The sequence below is a fragment of the Euleptes europaea genome, chromosome 20 (assembly GCF_029931775.1).
Source record: "Euleptes europaea isolate rEulEur1 chromosome 20, rEulEur1.hap1, whole genome shotgun sequence".
Taxonomy (NCBI): domain Eukaryota; kingdom Metazoa; phylum Chordata; class Lepidosauria; order Squamata; family Sphaerodactylidae; genus Euleptes; species Euleptes europaea.
The window spans coordinates 7433200-7459215 of record NC_079331.1 but is presented as its reverse complement, the minus strand read 5'-3'; the positions used below and the strand labels follow the sequence as shown (position 1 = coordinate 7459215).

Here is a 26016-nt window from a genome sequence, read left to right as displayed (position 1 = left end):
GAGCCAGCGTGGTGTGGTGGTTAAGAGCAGTGGTTTGGAGCGGTGGACTCTGATCTGGAGAACCGGGTTTGATTCCCCCACTCCTCCACATGAGTGGCAGAGGCTAATCTGGTGAGCTGGATTTGTTTCTCCCGCTCCTACACACGAAGCCAGCTAGGTGACCTTGGGCTAGTCACAGCTCTCTCAGGCAAGTCACTCTCTCTGGGGAATCCTAATCCTAAAAGAAGGACTGTACCACTGAAGGTGAGAGGTTGCTGTTTCGTTTTAACCCTCTGCACATAAACCTTGTTGCAGACAGACAAACAAGGCAGCAAAGGTGAGCCAGGTTAGAATCTTTCTCCCTGCCGGGCGTGCGTTCTTTACCAGCTTTTCATAGGAGGGAGAGACAGAGTTCAATCAGAGCCTCTTTCTCCCCCCGCCCAGCAAGCCTGAAGCCACACAGCCTGTTTGACCGCCACAAGATCCTGCCAGACCAGAGCAGACTAAAGTGTGCGATCCAAAATCAAGCATTGCCAAGACATACATTGCTAACTTGGGGGGGGGGGGGGAATGCAACATTCCCTAACATGCCTGTTGAAGTCTGTCTGTCTGTCTGTCTGTCTGTCTCTATCTAGTAGTAGAAAAGGGCAACAGTCCAGTAGCACCTTAAAGACTAACACAAATATTTTCTGGTAGGGTATGAGCTTTCCTGAGCCACAGCTCACTTCTTCAGATACCTGAAGAAGTGAGCTGTGGCTCACGAAAGCTCATACCCTACCAGAAAATATTTTTGTTAGTCTTTAAGGTGCTACTGGACTCTTGCCCTTTTCTACTACTGCAGACAGACTAACACGGCTACCAACTGTGAATTCTCTCTCTCTCTCTCTCTCTCTCTCTATCTATCTATCTATCTTTGGGGGGAATGCAGCTTCTCTAAGCATGACTTTTGAAGGTCTTTCTTTCTTTCTTTCTTTCTTTCTTTCTTTCTTTCTTTCTTTCTTTCTTTCTTTCTTTCTTTCTTTCTTTCTGTGTGGGGGGGGATACAGCGTTCCCTAAGCCTGCCTTTTGAAGTCTGTCTGTCTGTCTCTCTCTGTATATATATCTATATCTATGTATCTATCTATTGGGGGAATGCAGCTTCCCTAAGCATGACTTTTGAAAGTCTTTCTTTCTTTCTTTCTTTCTTTCTTTCTTTCTTTCTTTCTTTCTTTCTTTCTTTCTTTCTTTCGGTGGGGGGGGGGATACAGCGTTCCCTAAGCCTGCCTTTTGAAGTCTGTCTGTCTCTCTATATCTATATCTATGTATCTATATATTGGGGGAATGCAGCTTCCCTAAGCATGACTTTTGAAGGTCTTTCTTTCTTTCTTTCTTTCTTTCTTTCTTTCTTTCTTTCTTTCTTTCTTTCTTTCTTTCTTTCTTTCTTTCTTTCTTTCTTTCTTTCGGGGCGGGGGGGGGGGAATACAGCGTTCCCTAAGCCTGCCTTTTGAAGATCTTCTTTCCTCCCTCCCTCCCTTCCTCCCTTCCTCCCTTCGGCCAAGGCAGTACAGAACGGCTTGCAATGCTTCCCCAACCCAGGGCGCTCACTCACCCCGCAGGGCCGCGCGTCCGTCCCGCCGCTTCCTCCTCCCGCTGCAGCGACTGAGCGCGGGGCCGGCCGTCCCGTCGCCAGCGGGGCCAGGAGGCAGGGGCGCGGGGCGGGGCCAAGGCGCCTCATTTGCATGGCACCTGCCCGCGCCCCCTATAAGAGGCCAGCGCCGCGGCCGGCTGCCCCGTCGCGTCGCGCTCCGCTCGGGTTGGACGGCGCGGCTGGAGTCCTGGGGCAGGTGAGTGCCGCGCTCCGGCCACCCGGGAGGGGGCGCCCTCGGGTCAGCTTCCCGACGGCCGCGATGCTGGAGAACCCAGGCTGGATGCCCTCTCTGCGAAGCCCCGCGGGGGAGCGTGCCTCTGAGCGCGTGCAGAGTTCCAGCCGCGGGTCCCAGTCCGGTCGTTTCAGGTGGGCGTGCAGGGAGGCCAAGCGCAGCTTTCTTGTACTGCCTTGCAGGAAGGAAAAGGAAAGGCAGCAGAACAGAATCCGAGGCCAGTGAAAAAGACTCAGTAATTTCCTCCCTGTCGTATTTTGGTCATGTCATGAGAAGACAGGAGTCACTAGAAAAGACAATCATGCTAGGAAAAGTGGAGGGCAGCAGGAAAAGAGGGAGACCCAACAAGAGATGGGTTGACTCAATAGAGGAAGCCACAGCCTTCAGTTTGCAAGATCTGAGCAAGGCTGTCAAAGAGAGGACATTTTGGAGGACTTTCATTCATAGCGTCGCCATGAGTCGGAAGCGACTTGACGGCACTTAACACACACACACAATTTCCTCCCCCCCCTCAAAAAAAGCATGCAAGCTTTCGCGAGTCACCGCTCGCTTGGTCAGATGCCCGTTTGACGTAGTGAGGTCTGACTCATGGAAGCTGGTAGACCTTGGAAATATTTTTTTTCTTTCCGGTTGCTCTCTCGAGCGCCAGCGGGTATCGGATCTAGATCTAGTGGAGGGAAGGAGATCCCTTGTCAGAAGACCAGGTAGGCACCAGAAAATTCTCTGTTCAGCTTGATGCGATGGATACCTGCTCTGGGTAGTGGTGAAAAGCGCAGTCCGGTCGCAACCGGATTGTGGCGGGGCCCCCCAAGGGGTTTTCCAGCCAAGAGACATTCAGGGGTGGTTTGCTTCTGAATTCCGTGGTGGGACCCATAGGATCAGATGGGCAGTTTGGACATTTCCGAGGGATCGCACGCGGCTCTGCTCACGTTCAGGGCATCCTTCAGAAGGGATGGGGGCCCGGAGGGTGCTTTTTTAAAACAGGGAAGCAGGCTGAAGAGTCCGTCATGCCTCCTGGGCTATCAGATTTGTGCTCTGGCTATCTGATGGCAAGCTGTTGCATCAGTACCAGCGTGGCGGATGCCAGCGCTCACCCCACTCCTCGCTCCTGAAATAGCCTGGAGGTATCTTGGGGGACAGAACTGATCTCCCTCCCACCCCCAAGACTTTTCATCTGCACCAGGGACATGTTTTAGCAGGGCGGAAACTCCCCAGCTCTCTCCCCCACCCCTTTCCTTCCAGCAGCCTTCTCTACCCTGGGGGCATTTGGAAGAGGGCGCTGCTAGAAATGCCAGCCGGGAATCTGCTGGATTGCAGAATCCATCTGTCATCAGAGTTTGAGCGCCAAGCAGACCTTTCCAGAGTCCCAAATTTTAAATCCCAGCCAAGCATAAAATACATGGTTGCTCTGGCAGCCTATCTAACTAAAATAGACCCTGACAACAGTAGAAGAGCATTTACCCTGGCAAGATGCACGGCACTTCCTTCTGCTGTGTTGGTAGGGAGATTTTAAAAGATTTTTAAAAGATCCCATACCCAGAAAGATTATGTTCATGCTCGTTGGGGGAGGTGGAAACAACCGAGCATATGATTCTGAGATACCCTCATCACAAGGAGGCCAGATTAAAATATCTTCAGCCTGGGCTAGATGGCTTTCTGGGCGAATCCAATGAAATTATATTGGAAAACTTATTGTCAAATAAAAAAAATCACTGAGTATCCAGACACGTTGCAAAATTTTGCCTCGGGATATGTAAGACTCGCGGGGGGGGGGGGGGAACGATAGTAAAGCCATTGTAAAGCTGGAGACTTTAGTCTTCCGTTGTTTTGAATCATTGTTTTAAATCTGGAACTTTTGTTAAATCTTGTTGTAATTTTTTGTTATGCTGGTCAAAGACCGCAATAAAATTTTATGATATGATATGAATCCGTCTGTATGGGAGGGCCAGTTTCCTTGTAACCAACGTCCCTCTTCTCCTGGCTTACCTGGGCAGCCACTCAGTTCTGCTGCTGTTCCCTTTTGCTACGGTTGAGTTTATTCTGTGCAGCCACTTAAACCTCTTTTTTTTTTTTTTTGCTTTCTTTCAGTGGCCCTGGAAACACTTCAGAGATCTCTGGCAATCCTCCCTCTCTCTTCTCCCTCCTCCCCCCCTTCAATTTATTGTTTCCTGCGTCTTTAGTACGTCCTCCAAGGGCACCATCTCTTATGGCTTGTCCCTGGAGGCTGTTTTTGGCACCAAGATGTAGAGTGCGTGATCTCAATACAACCCCAAAGGCAAGGAATCCTCCCATCATGCCCAGAATTTATTCAGCGTTTTCCCAAATGGGCTTACATAGAATCATAGAGTTGAAAGGGACCACCAGGGTCATTTAGTCCAACCCCCTGCTCAATGCAGGAAATTCACAACTACTTCCCTCACACACCCTCAGTGACCCCCCCTACTCCATGCCCAGAAGATGGCCAAGATGCCCTCCCTCTCATCATCTGCCTAAGGTCATAGAATCAGCATTGCTGACAGATGGCCATCTAGCCTCTGCTTAAAAACCTCCAGCGAAGGAGCACTTACCACCTCCCGAGGAAGCCTGTTCCATTGAGGAACCGCTCTGACTGTTAGAAAATTCTTCCTAGTGAGTAGACATTAAACAACATTGTCCCCTTCTCCATTTTACCCCCACAACAAACTTGTGAGGTAGGTCACTGTGCAGCTGACCCAAAGTCACCCAGCAAGCTTCCATGGCAGAGTCGGGATTTGAACCCAGATCTGGCATTTCTAACTAGGACACCACACTGGCATACCTTCTCCGTACGGCTTTGGATCTGCATCCTGTTACACTACTGTGGGAGGGAAGGCCTCTGAATTGGAATTTTGTGCCTAGCAATGCGGGGATGCAACAGCCATAAAAGCCCAGATAAGGCAAAGAGGTTCTAAGGAGTATAGCTGTGAAATTTATGTCTTGCAGGAATCGCTCCCAGAATGACGCTCTTCGATGGCATCTACCCCTTTTATCCCCAGCAGAGGAAACCCTTTGTGTTCGATGTTGATATCATCATTGTAATTATCGTCTTCCTAGTCATTGGCTTCAGCTTCCTGCTTATCCTGCCTGGAATCCGTGGCAGAGCGGTGAGTACGGCTAGGCTCTTCATGCTGTGTGCTAACGATTGTGCCACTGTCCTCCGGTTCTGTTACGTGACAACCTGTGTGACAAACACACAACCTTATGCAAAAACGAAAAGCACATTTCGGAGGCTGTGATTTTGAGTAAAGGGGCAAGGAGAGAAGAGGGGACACTTAATCCTCTCCCCTTTTTCCTGCTCAGAACAGAACAGACTTTATTTGCAGTCATAGAGCATCAAATATCCTAAAAAAATTTTAAATTAAATACATATATAAATAGTTATGGACCAATAATACAAAAGGTAAAAATGTAGTGGAGATTAAAAACTGGAATAAAGGGATAAAAACCAGAATAAAGAGATAACCTTTTTCCTGCTCAAAAATCAATCCCTTCTCTTTCCTTCTTTTGAAAAGACGTGGGTTATTTATATGTAAAACCCTATTGGTGATGGGGAGGATAAGAGCTTGTAAGCAATGTTAAGCAAAATCAGCACCCGTAGGAAAAGGATACGCTTTTCCCTTTTACCTCCCCCGTCCGTTTGCTCAAAATTGCAGCCTTCCAAAGCTGATTTTCATTTTGTGGGGGACATTTTTGTATCATTTGCAAACCCATTCTGAGGAAGCAGTTCGCATGTTATGCTGCACACCAATTGATCCTTAGGCTGATCATGAGAGGGAGGGCACCTTGGCCATCTTCTGGGCATGGAGTAGGGGTCACTGGGTCTGTGCGGGGGGGGGAAGTAGTTGTGAATTTCCTGCATTGTGCTGGAGGTTGGACTAGATGACCTTGGTGGTCCCTTCCAACTTTATGATTCTATGATCCAGGAATGTTTGTGCATGTCTGAATCTGCCCAGTAGTTTTGTCCTGCCACTCTCCCGAGTTTGCAGTGCTGGAGGAATAACAGGAACTAAATGCAGAAGACAAGAATCATCTTTTTTTTCCCTGAAATGGGCACAGCACAGCACTGCTGTTGTGGTGTGTGGATGCCGAGTGTCAAAATGTGTGCTGCCATGCCATGCACCGTCCGACAAACCTGGGCCATGTAAAAGTATCGCCAGGCTTTACTTTTCATACGGGTGCATCTGAGAAGCTTCTTTTGTTCCTCTTTCACTAGCCGTAATCATGCGCCAATCAAGAGAGCCATGATGTAGAATATGTTTTCTCCAACCGTCGGTTTCACTTTTGGTGACTGGTTTTATTCTCTGGTTAATTAGAGGCAATTTTTGTAATGGTGGATGTTATGAACATTGTGTACGCAGATTGAGGTTTGTGGCACCGCCCCGTGCAATCCCACAAATCCTCCTGGTTAACAGGCGTTTGCACGTATGCACTATCATCAAAACCAACCACAGAAAAACATATGCTTTTAGCATTGATGTAGGAATGGGATGGGGGCAGTGCTACTTAAACCGAACGGGCACAAAGCTGCCTTATATGGTCCAGATAATCCATTATTGTCTACTCAGAGTTGCTTTCCAAGCAGAGAAAGGCCTTTCCCACCTGCTGAGATCCTTTTAAATGGAGAGGGCCAAAGACTTTAATGGGGAACTCATAAGTGCAAAGTAGGTGCGCAAATACTGATTCTCTTTTCCTGCCTTACTGGAACAATATCCAAAATAGAAGGGGAAAGCCTTTTAACTTTATAGTAATTGTACCGACCTTTTGTAACCAAGATTAGGTTAATCCATGCCATCGTATTCCCTATTACTATGCATGGGTGTGAGAGCTGGACAATGAAGAAAGCTGACAGGAAGAAAGTAGGCACCTTTGAAATGTGGTGTTGGAGGAGAGTGTTACAGATACCACGGACTGCCAAAAAAACAAACCAGTGGGTTATAGATCAAATCAAGCCTGAACTGATCCTAGAAGCTTAAATGACTAAACTGAGGCTTTGGTACTTTGGTCACATTATAAGAAGACAAGAGTCCCTAGAAAAGACAGTCATGCTAGGAAAAGTGGAGGGCAGCAGGAAAAGAGGAAGACCCAACAAGAGATGGATTGGCTCAATAAAGGAAGCCACGGCCCTCAATTTGCAAGATCTGAGCAAGGCTGTCAAAGATAGGACATTTTGGAGGACATTGATTCATAGGGTCGCCATGAGTCGGAAGCAACTTGACGGCACTTAACACACAAAGAGTGGCAAATCCAAGGCAAAACCACCCGTGCATAAATGGCCATTGTCTGCTCAGAGCTGCTTTCCAAGCAGAGAGAGGCCTTTCCTACCTGCTGAGATCCTTTATAATAGAGAGGACCAAAGACTTTAATGGGGACCTCCTAAATGCAAAGTAGGTGCGCAAATACTGATTCTCTGTTCCCGCCTTACTGGAACAATATCGAAAATAGGAGGGGAAAGCCTTTTAACTTGATAGTAATCGTACTGACCTTTTTTTGCAAAAGGCAAGTCTTCCTTTATTCCCCCACCCCAATCTCTTTCTTTTTAATGGCTCCTAATATTCTCGTTGTGCTTCGGGTGACGAGAGACACGCATGTTCGTAAGTGAGGATGTCTCTTAATGGTGGAGACAAGAATAAACAGACAGTAACTAATTGGCAGGATTTCGTATCCTGGTTTGTTTGCCTAGAAAGGAAGTACCTGAGTGTATGACAACAGTGTAATGAGACATTCGGTCGTGACTGAAAACAAACCTTTCCTTGTAGCTACTGGACGGTTTCTTTTTTATTGGCTTGGATGCTCACCCGGGGATTTTTTTTCTTCTTCCATGAACGTAGGCACTATAACCTTCGTGGCAGTGGCAGTTAATTTCAGTCAATCCGTGCTGATTTACCGACATGCAGACGTGGACTCAGTTGTTCATGGCCTGGAGGGGCTGTGGCTCAGTGGTAGAGCCTCTGCTTGGCATGCAGAAGGGCCCAGGTTCAATCTCCGGCATCTCCAGTTAAAGGGACCGGGCAAGTAGGTGCTTTGCCAATTGGACTCTATGGCATTGAAGTCCCTCCCCTCCCCAAACCCCGCCCTCCTCAGGCTCCGCCCCAAAAACCTCCCGCTGGTGGCAAAGAGGGACCTGGCAACCCTATGCGGCAGCCATTTTGTGGCTGGCTGTGCCTCCTGCGGCAGTAGGGTTGCCAGGTCCCTCTTTGCCACCGGCGGGAGGTTTTTGGGGCGGAGCCTGAGGAGGACATTGTTTGGGGAGGGACTTCAATGCCATAGAGTCCAATGGCCAAAGTGGCCATTTTCTCCAGGGGAACTGATCTCAATCGGCTGGGGATCAATTGTAATAGCAGGAGAACTCCTGCCACCACCTGGAGGTTGGCAACCCCATGTGGCAGCCATTTTGTGGCTGGCTCCGCCTCCCGTGGCAGCCATTTTGTGGCTGCCCCCCGCACCCTATGTCAGGATTCCAAAGGTTCCCACAGGCTCAAAAAGGTTGGGGACTCCCCGGCCTAGAGAAACGCTCCTCTGCATCTAGAGAGAATTGAGGCCAACAGCAGATTTCAATTTATAACTTTTTTTGTGTGTAATTTTTTAAATTTTTATATTATATAAAAAAACAAATACAATAATAACAAAAAAATAAAAATACAAAAGAGTATCAGTTATAATTATACAAAGTTATAAAGTTCAACAAAGCAAAAATACCCTTTTGACCCTCCACCCACCTTAAAAAGTGACCCATCACCTGACTTCCGCAGAAGTGTCAAACAGTTTTGAAAGTTGTTAATAATAATAATAATAATAAAGTAAATAAACCTGTTTCTGTAACTCACTAACTAAAATAGTAAAATCCATTTTTGCCAGTTTATCCCAATATGTGATGGCCTTTGCCCAAGTTTTTTTAAATTCTTCCATGTCTTTTCCACGTAGGAATTCTGTTAAGTTGGCCATCCTCATATACATCCCAAGTTTCCCTCTCCAGTCACGAATTGAAGGTTTATTCACTTGCTTCCAAACTTTAGCTATTACAATTCTTGCAGCAGCAAAACTATATTGACAAATGACCCTGTCATTACTACCCATTTTTTCTTGTGGGATTCCCAATAAACAAAATGCAGGTTTTCATTTTACTCTCCTATTAATCAATTTATAACTGAATTGGGAAGGATAGAGGCAAGAAGTACACGGTATATGTTACCCTGTGGTTATTTCTCCTGTTGGCGTTTAAAAAGCAAAGAATCCAGCTGCCTGAGCTGTGACTTAAACAGAGCACAGAGAAGAGGGGATATCTGACTCCTTTCCCTGATGCCCCTTTTTTCCCTGAATTTTTTTTTGCTACCACTACCCCAACTACTTTTATGCACACTGTGTAAAATGTACTCCCCGCAAGAAGAAACGTGGGCCTTCAGAGGTTATGATTTTTGGCGGGAAAAAGCCTGGGGGTAGGTGGGTGGGCAGCAGCCTCTTTTTTCCTCACCCCTAGGCTTCCCTCTTCGAAATATCAGCACGGGCAGCTGCAATTCTCCTTTAAAAAACAAATTGTCAGGGAAAATAATCATAAAAACGACATGTTGAGGGTTTGTTCTGTCACAATGGGTTAGGAATTAGTTTGCGGTGAAGGGAGGCTCCCAGGAGGCAGTCAGGCAAGCCTGCTGAGGTAACCTTCCTCGCCTCCTTGAGGACCTGAGTAAAAATATGGCGTAGTTCAGAAAATGAGAGCATGTACTCCTTTTTAGACCGAAGCCTGGCACCATTCCTTCGCCCATTCCCTGGGCAGCTACCCACAAATAATGGCCGCTTGGCAACCACTTGAAATGGCCGCCTTTTTCCGTGTGGGGAGCCATTTGTAAGGGGGAATGCCCGGCTGCTATGCTTTTTTTTTGCGGTAACCATCTTCTTTGGTTCATCTGCTTTTTTAAAATTTGAATTTCAAAACAACACAAAAAACATCCAACATTTAATACACGACATTCAATAAACACTACACTTCACACTAAACACGCAGCAATACATTCACAACCTGCCATTTACATTTCTCTGGGTGAATCTGTATCTTTTTATACTTTCTATCTTACTCTGAATTATCATTTATCGCCTCATCTGTTTTAATGTGATTATTTATGATTGATTTTAAATGAACATTTTGTGCCTGTAGGCTGGTTTTAATGTTGTTGCCCGCCCTGAGCCTGGTTTCGGCTGGGGAGGGTGGGATAGAAATTGAAAATGATAGATAGACAGACAGACAGACAGACAGACAAAAATACTGAATTGGCCTCCACATAATGCTCTTTGCAGTGTGAGAGGAGAACAGGAATGGGTGTCAAAGGATTGTATGGTAATGGGAGCCGAAGCAGTTGTTCTTGTGAACATGGCTCCAGTTGCGCCAAGCGGCACGCCTGAGAGAAACGCCGATCCCTTCTCCAGCATTGACTTTTGGTTCTCTTTTTTTTGACAGAGACTTTTCTGGTTTCTCCGGGTCATCACAAGCCTTTTTATCGGAGGGGTGATTGTTGGTAAGCGCTTGGCTTTTGCTTCCAGGTGATCCTTCCCACTCTGCAAGCTGCGTCTGCTCATCTGCTCAAAGCCCCAACATGGCTTCTCCCAGCCTGACGCCAGTTTGTAACATGGGCCACTTTCCCCGATCCCATGCATGCAATCTCATGAGTTGTGACAGGGGGGAAAAACCCTTTTAACATCTGAAATGTCATCAATACAGCATTTTATAGCAATGGACTCTGGATCTCCAAATCCCAGTAAAGTATATTTCAGAAATTCCACCACGATTTGGATGTGTTCATATACACTCCTTTTCCTCCAAATGGCAAAGGCTTTCAGATTAATTTCTGCCCTTTTTCTTTCCTTCCCACTGCTTCTTGGGACTGTTGCAGGTTGTTTTGTTCGGTGATGACTGTACCACATCCGACCAATTTTTTTGGTGTGTGTGTGTGTCACATGATGGACTACAACAGCCCCAAGAAGCAGCAGCAGCAGAAGAGTTGGTTTTCATATGCCGGCTTTCTCTACCACTTAAGGAAGAATCAAACCGGCTTACAATCGCCTTCCCTTCCCCTCCCCACAACAGACACCTTGTGAAGTCGGTGGGGCTGAGAGAGCTGTGACTAGCCCAAGGTCACCCAGCTGGCTTCATGTGGAGGAGTCGGGAATCAAACCTGGTTCTCCAGATTAGAGTGCACCGCTCCAAACCACCGCTCTTAACCACTACACCATGCTGGCTCTCAGTGCTAGTTGCTAGTGTTTTCTTGTGAGCTGGCTGACCGCACTCCTTTATTATTCCCCAAGAAGTCTGGAAAGTGAACAGATTACTATTCAGGCCTCCCTTCTTCCGTTCCTCAGGGACGGAGGCCTGGCAGGATTAAAGTTGCCAGCTCCAGCCCGTGCCTTAGGAAAGTTCCCAGATAAACCCAATTTTTTATAGAAGAAGAAGAGTTCGTTTTTATATGCCGACTTTCTCTAACACTTAAGGGAGACTCAAACCTACTTACAATCTCCTTCTCTTCCCCTCCCCACAACAGACACCCTGTGAAATGGGTGGGGCTGAGAGAGCTGTGACTTGCCCAAGGTCACCCAGCTGGCTTCGCAAGTAGGAGCGGGGAAACCAATCCAGTTCACCAGATTAGCCTCTGCCGCTCATGTGGAGGAGTGGGGATTCTGGGGAATCAAACCCAGTTCTCCAGATCACCACTCCAACCCCACCGCTCTTACCACCGCTCTTAACCACTACGCCATGCTGGCTCATAGAATGGGCAGTGGGAAACTAATTATGAAGCTGCTTGTTGCTCACTGATTTTTCCTCTCCTGCAGCAGTTCACTTCACCTCCGACTGGGAGAGCGGACGGGTGACGGCCAACACCACCTACAAGTCTTTCAGTCCCGAAGTGGTGCATGCAGACGTTGGCGTGCACATTGGCTTGGCGGGAGTCAACGTCACACTGGTTGGTGAGTCTGCAGTGCTTAAGCGGGAGTGGAGACCCAACACAGAAATGTGCTCGCTCGGTGCTACAATATCATATTTCTAAGAAGTACTCATTTTAGTCTCTGAAAGTGTAGGCTAGAATAATAGCTTGTTAAAGTGCCACAGCCCTGACTTGGATGGCCCAGGCAAGCCTGATCTCGTCAGATCTCAGGAGCTAAGCAGGGTCAGCCCTGGTTAGTATTTGGATGGGAGACCACCAAGGAACACCAGGGTTGCTGTGTAGAGGAAGGCACTGGCAAACCACCTCTGTTAGTCTCTTGCCGTGAAAACCCCAAAAGGGGTCGCCATAAGTCGGCTGCGACTTGAAGGCACTTTACACACACAAAGTGCCACAAGATGATTTTCTGCTGCCTGGCCCAGGAGTGTGTCAATGGCCTGTCTCTCTGTCCCTCCCAGCCTTGCTTGGCTCCTTCTCTGTCCCTCCAATCTCTTCAGCATGGTGCAGTGGTTAAGACTCAGCATGGTGTAGTGGTTAAGAGTGGTGGTTTGGAGTGGTGGAGTCTGATCTGGAGAACCGGGTTTGATTCCCCCCTCCTCCACATGAGTGGCGGAGGCTAATCTGGTGAACTGGATTTGTTTCCCTTCTCCTACACATGAAGCCAGCTGGGTGACCTGGGGCTAGTCACAGCTCTCTTAGCCCCACCCACCTTACAGGGTGTCTATTGTGGGGAGGGGAAAGGAAGGTGATTGTTAATCGGTTTGATTCTTCCTTAAGTGGTAGTGAAAGTTGGCATATAAAAACCAACTCCTCCTTCTTCTTCTCCTCCTCCTCCTTCCCTACTAATCAGGTGTGTTTTTTTCCTCTGCAGGGAAACCAGTGGGGCAGCTCAATGAAACCATCAACTACAACGAGCATTTTTCCTGGTTGTTTGGGAAAGACTACGATCACGAGTTTCAGGAAGGCTTGGAGAGGGGTCTGCCCAACCCTATCCTCTACGTGGCTGAGAAGTTCAGCATGCTCAGCCCCTGTGGCAAGAATGGCCAATACAGGATCGCGGGACACTATGCGTCAGCTACCCTGTGGTTAGTAAGCCTCATTTCTCTAAACATGGAACCAAATGGATATTGGAAAGGCCCCGGGCCCTGAGGGAAATATGGTGCCATGTGAAAGAACGAGGATTATCTACATTGTCGAAGGCTTTCACGGTCAGAGTTCATTGGTTCTTGTAGGTTATCCGGGCTGTGTGACCGTGGTCTTGGTATTTTCTTTCCTGATTTTCAGGAAAGAAAATACCAAGACCACGGTCACACAGCCCGGATAACCTACAAGAACCAATGACTATCTACATGTTATGATTTCTTCCATGTTTATTTTAAATGCCTTTTGTCCCCTTTGTAAGTTGAGCTGCTTGGATTGCTTTATCTAGGAGGAGCGTAGTATGGGGAGAAAGGGAAACTGGCTCAATCTTCCCCTGCCATTTTCTCAGTGGGAAACTGACCCTGCTCTGAGCTGCTTTTACTGCATGGTCCGAGTTGGCACAGATAGGAGTAGAGTGGTGCCCTTAGTCAACCCTATCTTTGAGCATGCATACAAAAACCAACCACAGCAGTTCCAAGGCTCAGATGACTTTGGATCATCTTTTGCCTCTGATGCACTTGGAGCAGTCTTCTCTGTACCCAAAGACTAAGCTGTGTTGAGGCTTAGCTGCCACAACTGCACAGTGAGACATTCATAACCAGTGGTGTTGCCTTTCTCCCGCAGGGTTGCTTTCTGCGCATGGCTCGTCTCCAACATGTTGTTCTCCATGCCGGTCCCAGTGTATGGCGGCTACATGACCCTGGTGACAGGGGCATTTCTGATCTTTGCGCTCCTCTCCTTCTCCACCGTGAGGAGCTCTTCGCCGTGTGTGATCCACTTCGGCTCCGTCTCCTTGCAGCCTGTCTACGGGGTATCTTTCTGGCTAACACTTGCTACAGGTTAGAATCTGAAACAACTTTCATTTTTGGACAGGGGTGGGGAGAGAAGGTAGTTTTTTTGCTGAATTTCTTGATTCCTAGAAATAGTTTTACAGGTGCTATGAATGATCTCAGGTGTGATGCTATATGGGTGTTTTTCTGTATTTGTGTTCCCTGCAATACCTGCCAAATGGATATGCATATTTTAATGTTCTTGAATTGCTATGGGATGCGTTTATTTATTTAGTACATTTTTATCCCACCTTTTGTTCAAGAAACTCAGGGTTGCCTATATGGTTCCCCCCCCCCAATTATATCCTCACAACCTCCACCCTGTGAAGTAGAGTAAGCAGAGACAGAATGATTGGCCCGAAGTTACCCAAAAAGCTTCACAGTCAAGTGGAGATTTGAATCGGGGTCTCCCAGATCTTACTCCAACACTCTGAACACAGATAGCCCCTAGCTTAGATGACTCTAAAAGGGAATGAAACAAATTAATAGAGGATAGCTTATTAACCATGATGGCCAAATTGAACCTCCGTGTTCAGAGGCAGCATACCCCCAAATAACAGCTGCCATAGAAGATTCTGTTTGCCTTTTTTGCCCCTTCTTGTAAGCCTTCCGGGCATCAGACAGGCCATTGTGGAAAGCAAAATTCTGTATGAGATGAATTGTTGGTCTAATCCAACAGGGCTATTCATATGTTAGTGAAGAAAGGATTCACAGTCTGGAGCTGAGCAAGCTAGTTATGTTGGCAATATCCTCTACAAATTCAAGAGCTTGATGAAACTCCCATCGATGAAAGACAGCTCCTTGTTTTCCAAGATGCATTAGGTAAACCTGTCCAATTAAATAAAGAACTGATAAGGGAGCTTGCTGTGGATATTTGCATGTAATCCAGCAACAATGATTGTGCTCATATCCTCCCTTGCTGCACTGGGAAACATGTAGAGAGAGTTGCCAGGCGTGTGTTTTCTAGCACAAAAGGCCTAAAATTGGCACGTGCACAGTGCCAAACTGAAGGCAGTGGCTGTCACGGATAATGTGTTGCATGGCCAGTCATGTGCAGATATGTGGATGGGTACATATGCATGTCTCTCGCGTGGAGTCACCACAAAAAAATTTAATGACAGGCAGGCGCAGCCCAGTATTTGATTTTTATATGAATATTGGCTAAAGGCTGCCACCTACTGCTACGTAATGTCAGCTAACAACGATGGACTAAAGCCAACAGATTTTCACAGAACAGGGAATTCTTTGTAGGGTATCAACTATTCCGACTACTGGCTGCTGTAGTAAGAAGTATTGGCTGTCAAATATCAAGCGCTCAGACTTGTGTCCAACAGATACTGAACACTGAAATTCATCACCAAGGTTGTAGGGGTTTATGGAGACATTTTCATTTCCTCTCTAGCTGGTCTTCACTTGCCCATCGCAAACCCTCCTGTGGGCTGCATTGCTGCCTTATTTCTGGCATATCTTAGGAGTTAACACTATGGAACTGATTTGTGTTTCTGTGTGTGTGAACAAACAGTTCACACAGAAATAATTTCTGTTGACATCCTTCTGTTATCTTTTTACTCAATGTGATGGTGGCTACTTTGCTGGTTGCAAAAACACTGCACCAAGATGAACACACTAAGATGTGCAGTAGCTCTATCTCCCTTAGATTGCCACGGAGAGTCCCCACTGGATGGATCTTCTGCTTTGTGAAATTACCTCAATTATTTGTGGAGGATGGGCCTAGGTTCAATCTCCAGCATCTCCAGCCAAAAGAATCAGGCAATAGGTGATGTGAAAGACCTCTGCCTGAGACCCTGGGGAGCTGCTGCCAGTCTGAGTAGACAATACTGACTGTGATGGACCAAGGATCTGATTCAGTATAAGGCAGCTTCATGTGTCCATGTGACTACTGTGTACAGTGTTTCTTGCAAGCTTCCTGCAGAACGTTCAGTATCAGAGTAGTTGCATTGGGGAAAGCGGCAGAGAGAGACTTTCCATTGGAGATTTTCGCAGAACAGTTCTACAAACAGGAGACTAGAACTTGCTTACACCAGTTTCCTGGAAAATAAGTATCACTAGCATTATGAGCTTATTGTTTCACAAGAAAACTGCTAGACCAGAATCCGCCCCCTTTAAAAAAACATTGTCTGTTCCAGTATCTGGAATTCAGCGGTTATGTAAGGGCTCTTGTTCTTTTGTTATGAAAATTAATCATGAATGTTTCTGGGTTGAGCAGGATTGCTTAGCAGCAAAACAGCTGGATCAGTCATGTGTGAGCATGGTCTCCCGGATCCTAAATTCTTGAAAATGCACATTGTTTATGAACACGCCTTTGAAACTTTTCCCCAACCCACACTGAAGCAGATTCCTCTTTCCGAGAACCAAACAGCTGGCTTGTGTGTCTTTCAGGACTTCTCTGCTTCCTGATCGGAGCAGTGGTCATACTGCTGCACTATGTCCGCCCTGACCTCTTGAAAGCTTTCTTCGACCTGTGCGAGGATGAAGAGGAAGACGAAGAGAAGCTGGCGGAAGTGTACATCAACCCCCACGTGCCAGAAATCAAAACACTTTCTTCCCAACCCAATTTCAAACTGACCATCAAGAACAGCTAAAAGCAAAAACTTTGCACTGGAATTGTTAAACCTCCTGTTTCTACCGGGATATTGACTGCAAGGTGGCCTATCCAGGCCATTGTATAGGCCTAATGTGATCCCATGGGGTAGCCCTGAAGAGGGGATCCAGAACCTGGTTTCCTTTGTGTTTGGACAATAGCAGGAAAGCATTTTCTCCTGCACATAGCAGGTTCTAGGCAGAGGGAAGCTGGATCCAGTAAGAAGATAAAGGACAAGCCTTTGTTAGACTGGTGCTAGCAGGAGGAGGCGTAGAGAGACAGAACCATCCAAGACACTACTGGATAGGCATACCCTGACTTTTACGTTCAAGTTGGGAGCTTTTCCATGCCTCTGGGCCAAGGTCTCCCCCAGAAGAGCCTGCACATTTAGCTTTGTTTCCTTATCCAGTTGCTTCTGAAAGAAAGCACTGGGTTTTTTTTATCTCAAAGGTGTAGCACTTAGCATGCCTGATGTGCAGAATTGATAAGTATGAGGAACATTGATGGGAAATCGATTGTTTCGCTCACACAGGACCTCTCTTGCCCCTACTCAGTGGGCCAACAAAATACGCAGAGTAAGCAGACTGATGCAGATGTGCAGATATGAGGTTACCTTAGTCAACAATTAACTTATTTTAGTAATATGTATGCCTAGCTTTCATTTTAGTCTTGAGTATGTATGGAAGCCAGTTAGCTTAAAGCATATCAGCAACAAATTTTCTAGCAACAAACTAGAAATTCTTGGGGGAGGGATCTTTTCATGCTCAAAGGCTCTAGCAAAGCATGGCTGAGTTTGCACACTCAAAGCAAGCTTTGCTGTTGCTTTCTGCTCACACTTGTGGTCATGATCTACGAAGCATGATGTCAGAGCTGGCAATTAAAGCTCCAAAGGAGGTATAAGTTCTGTCTGGGATACTGTGGAACACTTCAGCGCTGGACACAATCCTCCTGGTAGTGGAACTTCTTCATGGCATTTCAGAACCAGAAATCATGGCATAGCAAATGTCCTTTTCAAAAAACTAGGTGGTGGATGCTACGTGTTGTATCTCCATGCAATGCCATAAGCTATAGGGATCTGACTTTTGTTAATAAAATTCTAAACTTGAGTTTGGTGGCTGTTGACGGGTTCTTGGTTTGCACAGTAGTGTCTAGAGCCAAAACATGGCTGGTGCTCTAACCTGGTTTTCACTCTATTCAGACCTGCAACTCACCTTTACCTAGGGTTGCCAGCTCCGGGTTGGGAAATACCTGGAGATTCTGGGGGCAGAGCCTGAGGAGGGCAGGATTTGGGGAGGGGAGGGACTTCAATGCCATAGAGTCCATTTGCCAAAGTGGCCATTTTCTCCAGGTGAACTGATCTCTATCGGCTGGAGATCAGTTGTAATAGCGGGAGATCTCAAGCCGCCACCTGGAAGTTGGCAACCCTTGACCCTCCACACACAGCAAGCACATGAAAACTCAGTCATGACGAAGCCAGAGTTGGGGATCAAGGCCAGAACTATGAGAGGCAGGGAGGCGATACCCAGGCCAAGCAGAGGGAGGCGTCCCATAGCGGGGAACAATCCATGGGTTAGAGCCATGGAGGAATCCTGTAGCACTGCGTGACTTCACCTGTCTATCCTGCTGCTCTGCTCTGCATGCATGCAGAAATCTGCAAGAGGCGGTGCTGTCTAAGAGTGTGAACTAGCAGCAAGTCCTGAGTATGCAAACTCAGGCGTGCTTTGCTAGAGCTTTTGAGCATGAAAAGATCCCCCCCCCCAAGAGAGTCAGCGTGGTGTAGTGGTTAAGAGCGGCGGTTTGGAGCTGTGGGCTCTGATCTGGAGAACGGAGTTTGTTTCCCCACTCCGTTTCCCCACTCCTTCACATGAAGCCAGCTGGGTGACCTTGGGCTGTGTCACAGCTCTTAGAGCTCTCTCAGCCCCACCTACCTCACAGGGTGTGTGTTGAGGGGAAGGGAGGGGGAGGTGATTGTAAGCCAGTTTGAGTCTTCCTTAAGTGGTGGAGAAAGTCGGCATATAAAAACCAACTCTTCTTCAAAAAGGGGGGGGGAGCTCATGATCTACCTGAGGGCCCTGACCCAGAGGCTCGAGCAGCACAATGTTGTTTTCACTCCATATAATAAACAGAAGCCTTTCTCCTTAATTGACTCACTTGAGGATCTTGGTTTATACTGAGCCACTCCCACTTGAAGCATGCCTGGTGGCAAGCAGAGCCAGCTGAAGGCTGGATTACTTCACTGCAGTGTGATCCTGTGTCTTGCTGGAGGGGTTGTGGCTCAAGTCTGCAGAGTACAAAAGCCTTCAGGTTGGCTCTTGCTTCTGTGGATTAATCTTGACAAGACTCTGGAAGCTCCATCAATGGACCTCCAGAGGTTTTTTAAAAACTAAATAGAAACTGCATAGCTCTCTCTCTCTCTCTCTCTCTCTCTCTCTCTCTCTCTCTCTCTCTCTCTCTCTCTGTGTGTGTGTGTGTGTGTATGTGTGTGCCTTCTCTCAATTTTCCGGATCTCCAGCGGCCCCCGAGAGTTGCTGTGAAGACGGTGTGGCATAGAAGCTGGAAGAAATGAGCTGCGATCTGGTTCAAATCTCATCCCTGACCACAAGCTTGCTGGGCAGTCTTAGGAAAGCCTCTCTCTCTCAGCTTTAGTCCTCTCTCTGCAATATAGGTTCACTAATACTGGCCTACCTTACAGGGCGGTTGTAACGATTGCCAGGATGCAATGTGGGTACAGGCGAAGCACAGGGAAAATGCTATGCAAATACAAGTACAATTTGCCCTGTTGGGGGAAACATACAAAATAAACGTTGGAAGGGGGGGGGGACGGCAGCCCCAGAGGGACAATTGGGGGGAAGATTACCCTGGATAGGCCCTCCTTTCATCTACATCACAGTCAAGTCTGAACAGCTTTTGACAACTTAGAGCAAATAGCTTTCCTTCAGCGGGAAACTCCCTACTTGGCCTGGATAGTTCCTCAGCGGCCACTTACTTTCTCCTCATTTATCCCACCTTACTGAACCATACATCACTGCCTGGAAAGAATCCTCTCGGTGGTGCAAACAGGAACATTTATTCACCATGCTTACTTCAGCAGCGGCCATATTACAGGAAAGAAACAAGGATTTTCTATATACCGTCAATGCTTGGCGCTTTGTAGGGGTGATCATTATGAGATTTAATTAATTTAAAATGCAAACGTGGCAGCTTTCTAGCCTTTCACGGGACAGGCCTTCAGGGGCTCTCCCTTTCCCCCAGGAGTCCATGGTGTTTTTCTTGCTTTGTCCTCTTTAAACGTATTTTGCCAGCATTTTCATCAAAGACCTTGTTTCCTGCAATGGAACACATGCAGACTAGTAAGAAATTCATAGCACGCAAGGAACGGAGCTGTGAGGAATGACCAGGTTCAATGCAGGAAAAGTAAGCAACAGCCCATACCCATTTCTATTTCTGAAAACAAAGAGACTGCAAATTAATGTTCAGGGGAACCCCACCCCTTTGCAGAAAAAACATGCCTCATATTCTGTGAAGTACCCCACCACTGACGGTGCTATAATTTTTTAAAGCTTGAAATATGAAGAAGATGCCCAGTGCCTAAGGTTGCCAACCTCCAGGTGGTGGCTGGAGATCTCCTGCTATTACAACTAATCTCCAGCCAACAGAGATCTGTCCACCTGGAGAAAATGGCCCCACTGGAAGGTGGATTCTATGGTATTGAAGTCCCTCCCCTCCTCAAACCTCGCCCTCTTCAGGCTCCGCCCCAAAAACCTCTCCCTGGTGGTGAAGCATGACCTGGCAACCCTACCAGTGCCTGCTCTTTGCAGTCGTGCCCCATTCTTTTTACATCAATGGGGAGAAAATCAGAGGGTGGCATTCAAGGGACCCATTTAACACTAAGGATCTCCAGACAGCATTTATGGCAGGGGTCCCCAATGTGGTGTCTGTGGGCGCCATAGAACCAGTGGACGCTTTCCCTGGGTCCCGCCAAGTGCATTAGAAAGTGGGCGGGGCTAGGCGGGGCTTTTTCCCAGCAGGGCTTCTGATTGGTTGTGCAGATTAAGAGGCATCCTGTTAATCAGACCTTCTGCCTGAAACGCTGAAGAGGTACCCTTAGAGTTATACATAACCTCACTCTCTAACATTTTGTGGTTGGCTCCACCTCCTGAGGCAGCCATTTTGTGCCCATGGCCCTGTGTCCGAATTCCAAAGGTGCCTGCAGGCTGAAAAAAGTTGAAGACCACTGGTATATGGGGTTCTCCCATTTTACTATCTGCTTTTAATGTGAACAAATCACTCTTTCGACTTTTACTATCTGCTTTTAATGTGAACAAATCACTCTTTCGACTTAACATTGACACAACGATGACCTTGGGTGAGCAGGGATTAGAATCGGGGCTTCCCTCAAGTAAAACATGTGCTCCAATCACTACACCAAACACAATTTCAGGGCACATTATGTGCGTAAGCATGTCACAAGAAAGAAAAGGGAGGGGGGTTCAAGCAGAGAACCTGTAGGAAGAGTGATGATTAATCCTTCTCCCCCCCCCCCCAACATACCACTTCTTAGCTCCAATTTGTCCCCCTTCGTCAGCCCTCTTCCCTACTACAGGGTTTCAAACATGTGCTTGGAGAAGCAAATTAATATTTGGGAACACTATAGAGGGAAAAGCTATACAGGGGAGGAGGAAGAAGCAATAGCTGAGGAAAGGGTTATATCACCCTTTCCCCTTATCGATTCTCCCTTCCAAATCCTCTTCCTTTTATCTGGCTTTTGTTACATACGTTTGCAAATGTACACGGGTGTAATTACACCTTAGTATCAGAGGAGGGAGCAAACTTCTCCCATAGAAATAATTTATAAATCATCCTTCCCACAGGGGTGGATGTTTGTAGCGCTGAACGTCTGCTGTGTACCCAACCTTACAGGGGAGGGATATGGTGTGTAACTAAGAGACATACACTGGGCTTGCATTGATGTATAGCACAGGCAGAGACAGGATTCCTTCGCTAATAATTCCTCATAAACCATTCGCTTTCTCTATCAGCTGCAATGTTTTGCATTGATGCCGCCAAGAAAAACTTGGGCACAACTCTGAGAGCTCTTGTTGAAGCGCTTAGTCAATGCAAACTGGCCCAAACTGCAATCCATATGCATTCTCTCTGGCTGTTTTCATACAAATGTTTTGCTCCACCTTGGCTTCCTTACAGCGGCGCTCTTTTCAGGAACGATATCATCCTCTGTTTGCCCCATTTCTCTCTCAACACAGACAGATGGGGTTCAACGAATACCATTTTGCACTTACCAACGTTGAATGAAGCTTCGTTTTTTAAGGGTTATGAGACTCTTTCAGAATCCCTTAAACTCTGATTTAGGATTATGACAGCTGCTTCAAGCAGCTTACCATAACTCTCTATTGTAGGGAAATATCTGTCAGTAGACTTGACTTTCCCGTTTGGGTTTGGGTTAGCGAGTGAGTGCATTAGACAGAATGAGAGAGAGAGGAAACCATGCATAAGAGCATTTTATGGCTCTACCCATTGGACAGGTCTGTAGGGAAAGTCAACTACTGCTGTTAGAACTGTTACTAAGCCTGTCCTACCGATTCCCCTCTTATCTCTAGAGTTGTGATAGAGTTACAGAGCAATTGGCTTCTTCCCAAGCCACAACTATATTTCAGTTTTAGTGTAATAATCTTGTAAGTCCCCTCCCAAATGCGTTAATGCCCTCAATCATCAGTAATAACATCCAGCAAGCAGTACACTCGGGTCATTTTTGCATGGTCAATTTTGATGCTCGCTCAAAGCTCTTTTTTAAAATGAGACTTTAAAAATGCCTTTTCACGGACCCAACGCAAAAGGAGAAGTTCTACTCCCCCCACTCGCCTGCTCCATTGTTCCTGTTTGCATAGCCATTAGCATACGCATAGCTAACTCGCCTCTGTTGTTTTGCATTGTTCTTTGAGGGAGATTCTTCCCGGCAAACTCCAAAGGTCGGGTTAAATGGGCTCTTTTGTAATGCGAAGCAGGTCTGCGCCTGCGCTGCTAATTACCATGCAAAAATGACCTTGGAGAGCTACATTTCACCTTGAAACCCTCAGTGAGAGGGGGAAGATATGACTTGTGTGCTTGGATGCCCAAGTAACAGACGTTTAATGTTGAAGGGAGACATACAGATTATGTATGACAATCACTCAGCTAACCACATGGAAGGTTTCAGTGCATCATGTACTTGTACACTTCAGAATGTTCAGGGGCAATCTCACCTGTTCCTTGAGATCCTGTTTTCCTTGGTTCTCCTCCAATATCCTCTCTTGCAGGAGGATTTTAAGGAGCTCCCTGGTCAGCAGGTCCTTCATATCCTCCAAGACATCTGTGAGCATCGGACTGAAAACCTCGGGGGTGTTATTCGGCTCAGCTCTTTCCGGGGGCGAAGATGGTAAGTGAGAAGAACCTGGCATACTTTTCTTTCCCATAAAATGCCCTGCAATGACATTACTTATAGTTATCATCGTTGTTATCAATTATTTATTCTGATTTTGGCTCCTAAAGCAGCTCACAAGATTTAGAAACTCTGAGTACAAATGACAATTGCTTATGAAATGTCAATTGCTTATGAAAGAAATGTCAGAGAAATGTGCTGCGTTGAAGAGATTTTGGGGGTCTGGTTCACAGGATACATGTTTCAAGACCAGACCAGACAGGGTTATCGATCACTTGAAGCATCAGTCCAAGTGGAGAGCTGGACTTCATGGCCCCGTGATATCCCCTTCCAGCTGTTTTGAATATCACTATCAATAGAATAATAGCTACAGAATATTTTAAACAAAAATAAAATAAAACACCCAGTTTTGTTTGCCTAGTGCATTTTCTCCATTTTTCCTCCAAGGAGCTCACATGATTATTCTCTCCATTTTGTCCTCCCAACAACCCTGTGAGGTAAGGCGGATATAGAGAAATGTGACGGGTTTAAGATCACCCACCAAGGTTTGTGGAAGAGCAGGGATTTCAACCTGAGTGTCAAATCCTAGTCTGATACTCTAAACACTACACTACACCGTCCCCCATCGATTGCATATTATGGGCAAAGACTGAATTCTTTATCCCCTTTCAGAATTTTATTTGGAGCTGTCCACCTTCCTAGTGCTGAATTCAGGAACAGCCTGTACCTGGCCATTAAAAAACATGCCTAGCGTTTAAAGGCAAGATTCAAAACATTAAACTGAATTTGTTTGTCATTTAGTTCAGGGATGCAGTCCACCTCAGTCTGTGTTAAAACAAATGACTAATAAATACCATGGGCGTTAAGCAGTCAGCTATCCGCAACTGTCTCGAGGCTCCTTAAAGAATAAGATATTTTATTGGGGTGTTGTAAGATCGGGTATAGAATGGTAAGGCTAAAAGGGACTTGTTCATCTAGCCTATTCAAATCCACATTCACCCACAGTCACAGCTATGACTTGGGGGGCGGGTGGAACCAGCAAAGCACCCTCTACTAGCAGAAAACTGCACCCTGTGAGAACATAAGAAAGGCCCTGCTGGATCAGACCAAGGTCCATCCAGTCCAGGAGTCTGTTCACACAGTGGCCAACCAGGGGTCTCTAGGAAGCCCCCAAACAAGACGACCGCAGCAGCACCATCCTGCCTGTGTTCCACAGCACCTAATATAATAGATGTGTTCCTGTGATCCTGGAGAGAATAGATATGCGTCGTGACTAGTATCCATTTTTTCTAGTAGACATGAATACCCCTCTCCTCCATGAACATGTCCACTCCCTTCTTAAAGCCTTCCAAGTTGGCAGCCATCACCACATCCTGGGGCAGGGAGTTCCACAATTTAACTATGAGGAATGGTGTAAATAATATATTAATGACTATAATTTTTGCAGGCAAGTCACAGCCTATCAACAGAAACAAACAAAAATCTGACACCCCAGATGGAGGGGAAAAGGTTTTCTAGCAATGAGCACAGTAAATGACATAACTTGTAGGGAAGAAGTTGCCCCCCACCCACCCCGAGGCATACTGTGATTAGTTATAGGCGGCTCAGGCAAATTTCCTCCCGAGAGCAGAGGAACCACCTACCCCCTCCAAAATCCCAGGGTAACTGGCCACTGTGCCTTCGGGATTATGTGGTGTAGTGGTTAGAGAGTTGAGCTAGGATTTGGAAGCCTAACCTACCTCACAGGATTGTTGTGAGGAGAAAGCAGGAGAATCACGAGAGTTGCCCCAACCTCCTTGGAGAAAGGGTGAGATGGGAATGGGACAGGATTCTTATCTCAGCCCTCTTCACTCAACTCATCTGCCCCCACTAATTATTTGTCCATTTATTGTCAATTAAAAAATTTTAAATTCACACCATAATATTGTCGAAGGCTTTCACAGTCAGAGTTCATTGGTTCTTGTAGGTTATCCGGGCTGTGTAACCGTGGTCTTGGTATTTTTTTTCTGACGTTTCGCCTGCAGCTGTGGCAGGCATCTTCAGAGGAGTAACACTAGAGAGTCACTGTCCTTCAGTGTGACTCCTCTGAAGATGCCTGCCACAGCTGCGGGTGAAACGTCAGGAAAGAAAATACCAAGACCACGGTCACACAGCCTGGATAACCTACAAGAACCAATCACACCATAATGTTCCTTTGGCACTGCACCTCGGAGAGGCAGAAGCTCAGAGTGGTAATGTCTGTTGCCCTCCCCTCTTGGGAGCACAAGGAGGGTGCAGTTACAGTGCTGGGCTACAGATGGGAAGACCCGGGTTCGAAACCTCACTCAGCTAGGAAGCCTATAGGCCCTTGCCCAGAATCTCTCTCAGCCTCACCCTCCTCGCAGGTTGGGAAGGAGAAAAAGGAGGAGGGGGACAATCATGTACGTTTCTGGGAGCCCTAAGTGGGGCATTCCCCATCGGCTATCCCCACCCACTCCCCATGTCTAGAGTCTGGAGAACCGGGTTTTATTCCCCCTCTCCTCCACATGAGCGGCGGATGCGAATCTAGTGAGCCGGGTTGTTTCCCCCACTCCTACACATGAAGCCAGCTGGGTGACCTTGGGCTAGTCACAACTCACTTAGAGCTCTCTCAGCCCCACCTACCTGTTGTGGAGAGGGGAAGGGAAGGCGATTGTAAGCCGGTTTGATTCTTCCTTAAGCGCTAGAGAAAGCCGGCATATAAAAACCAACTCTTCTCCTCCTAACCCCTTTGCTGGGAAGCCCCAAGCAGTGGCGGAAAACCCAGGGGGGAACCAGTGGTGGGAAATCCCACGTGGCTGATCTCCTGGCGCAGGTCCCCGCCCCGAGCTCCAAGCAATCGCGAAGCGCTTCCGAGCAAAGTCAGGCTCTTTCCTGCAACGCCCCGGGCCCCCCCCTTCGCCCCCTCCCCTTTATTTCCTTCTTTGCGCCCGCTGCGCTTCGCCACCGCTCTTGGGCAGCGCCCCCACCGGTCCAGCATCTCGGTCCATCGCCCCCCTGCCCAAGGGGCAGGCAGGCACGGACAGGGGCCAACACCCACCTGTGGCCCAGAGATGCTCCCTCATCCGGACAGGTCCTTTCCTCTTGTCGCCCAGCGAGGGCGAGAAGGAGAGGGAGGAGAAGAGCAGCAGGTAAGCCAGCCCCCCCAGCCATAGCCTCCGGCTGCTCCCTCCGGCCATGGCTCCCGAGGATCCTCGACGGCTGAGCAGAGAGA

The 26016-nt window shown here is 47.2% G+C and overlaps 3 protein-coding genes across 3 annotated transcripts in view; 1 reads left to right on the top strand and 2 right to left on the bottom strand.

Annotated features, from left to right (window-relative positions):
• DUOX2 (dual oxidase 2) overlaps positions 1-1699 on the bottom strand; it is a 45503-nt gene extending 43804 nt beyond the window's left edge. The window contains exon 1 of the mRNA XM_056866067.1: positions 1568-1699. Within this exon, the coding sequence (XP_056722045.1) occupies positions 1568-1699 (132 nt within the window). The remainder of the gene's footprint in view (positions 1-1567) is intronic.
• Positions 1700-4813: 3114 nt separating this feature from the next.
• On the top strand, positions 4814-16352 carry DUOXA2 (dual oxidase maturation factor 2). The gene is made up of 6 exons (XM_056866066.1): positions 4814-4960; positions 10303-10360; positions 11670-11804; positions 12651-12864; positions 13544-13758; positions 16150-16352. Exons 1-6 carry the CDS (start codon positions 4814-4816, stop codon positions 16350-16352), a joined length of 972 nt encoding a protein of 323 aa, XP_056722044.1.
• Positions 16353-19598: 3246 nt separating this feature from the next.
• NMB (neuromedin B) lies at positions 19599-25981 on the bottom strand. Its single transcript, XM_056866065.1, has 3 exons — positions 25843-25981; positions 22609-22826; positions 19599-19677 (listed from the first exon to the last, which is right to left on the bottom strand). Exons 1-3 carry the CDS (start codon positions 25979-25981, stop codon positions 19636-19638), a joined length of 399 nt encoding a protein of 132 aa, XP_056722043.1. The 3' UTR covers positions 19599-19635.
• Between the last annotated feature and the right edge of the window lie 35 nt (positions 25982-26016).

Bases quoted from the DNA above. Each gene is read 5' to 3' on its own strand.
- DUOXA2 (XM_056866066.1), top strand. From the start codon at position 4,814: ATGACGCTCTTCGATGGCATCTACCCCTTTTATCCCCAGCAGAGGAAA. The intron at 10,361-11,669 runs GTAAGCGCTTGG...CCTCTCCTGCAG, and splicing joins TATCGGAGGGGTGATTGTTG to CAGTTCACTTCACCTCCGAC. The intron at 13,759-16,149 runs GTTAGAATCTGA...TGTGTCTTTCAG, and splicing joins CTGGCTAACACTTGCTACAG to GACTTCTCTGCTTCCTGATC.
- NMB (XM_056866065.1), bottom strand. From the start codon at position 25,981: ATGGCCGGAGGGAGCAGCCGGAGGCTATGGCTGGGGGGGCTGGCTTAC. The intron at 22,827-25,842 runs GTGGGTGTTGGC...ATGTCATTGCAG, and splicing joins GGAGCATCTCTGGGCCACAG to GGCATTTTATGGGAAAGAAA. The intron at 19,678-22,608 runs GTGAGATTGCCC...GTTCCATTGCAG, and splicing joins AACAGGATCTCAAGGAACAG to GAAACAAGGTCTTTGATGAA.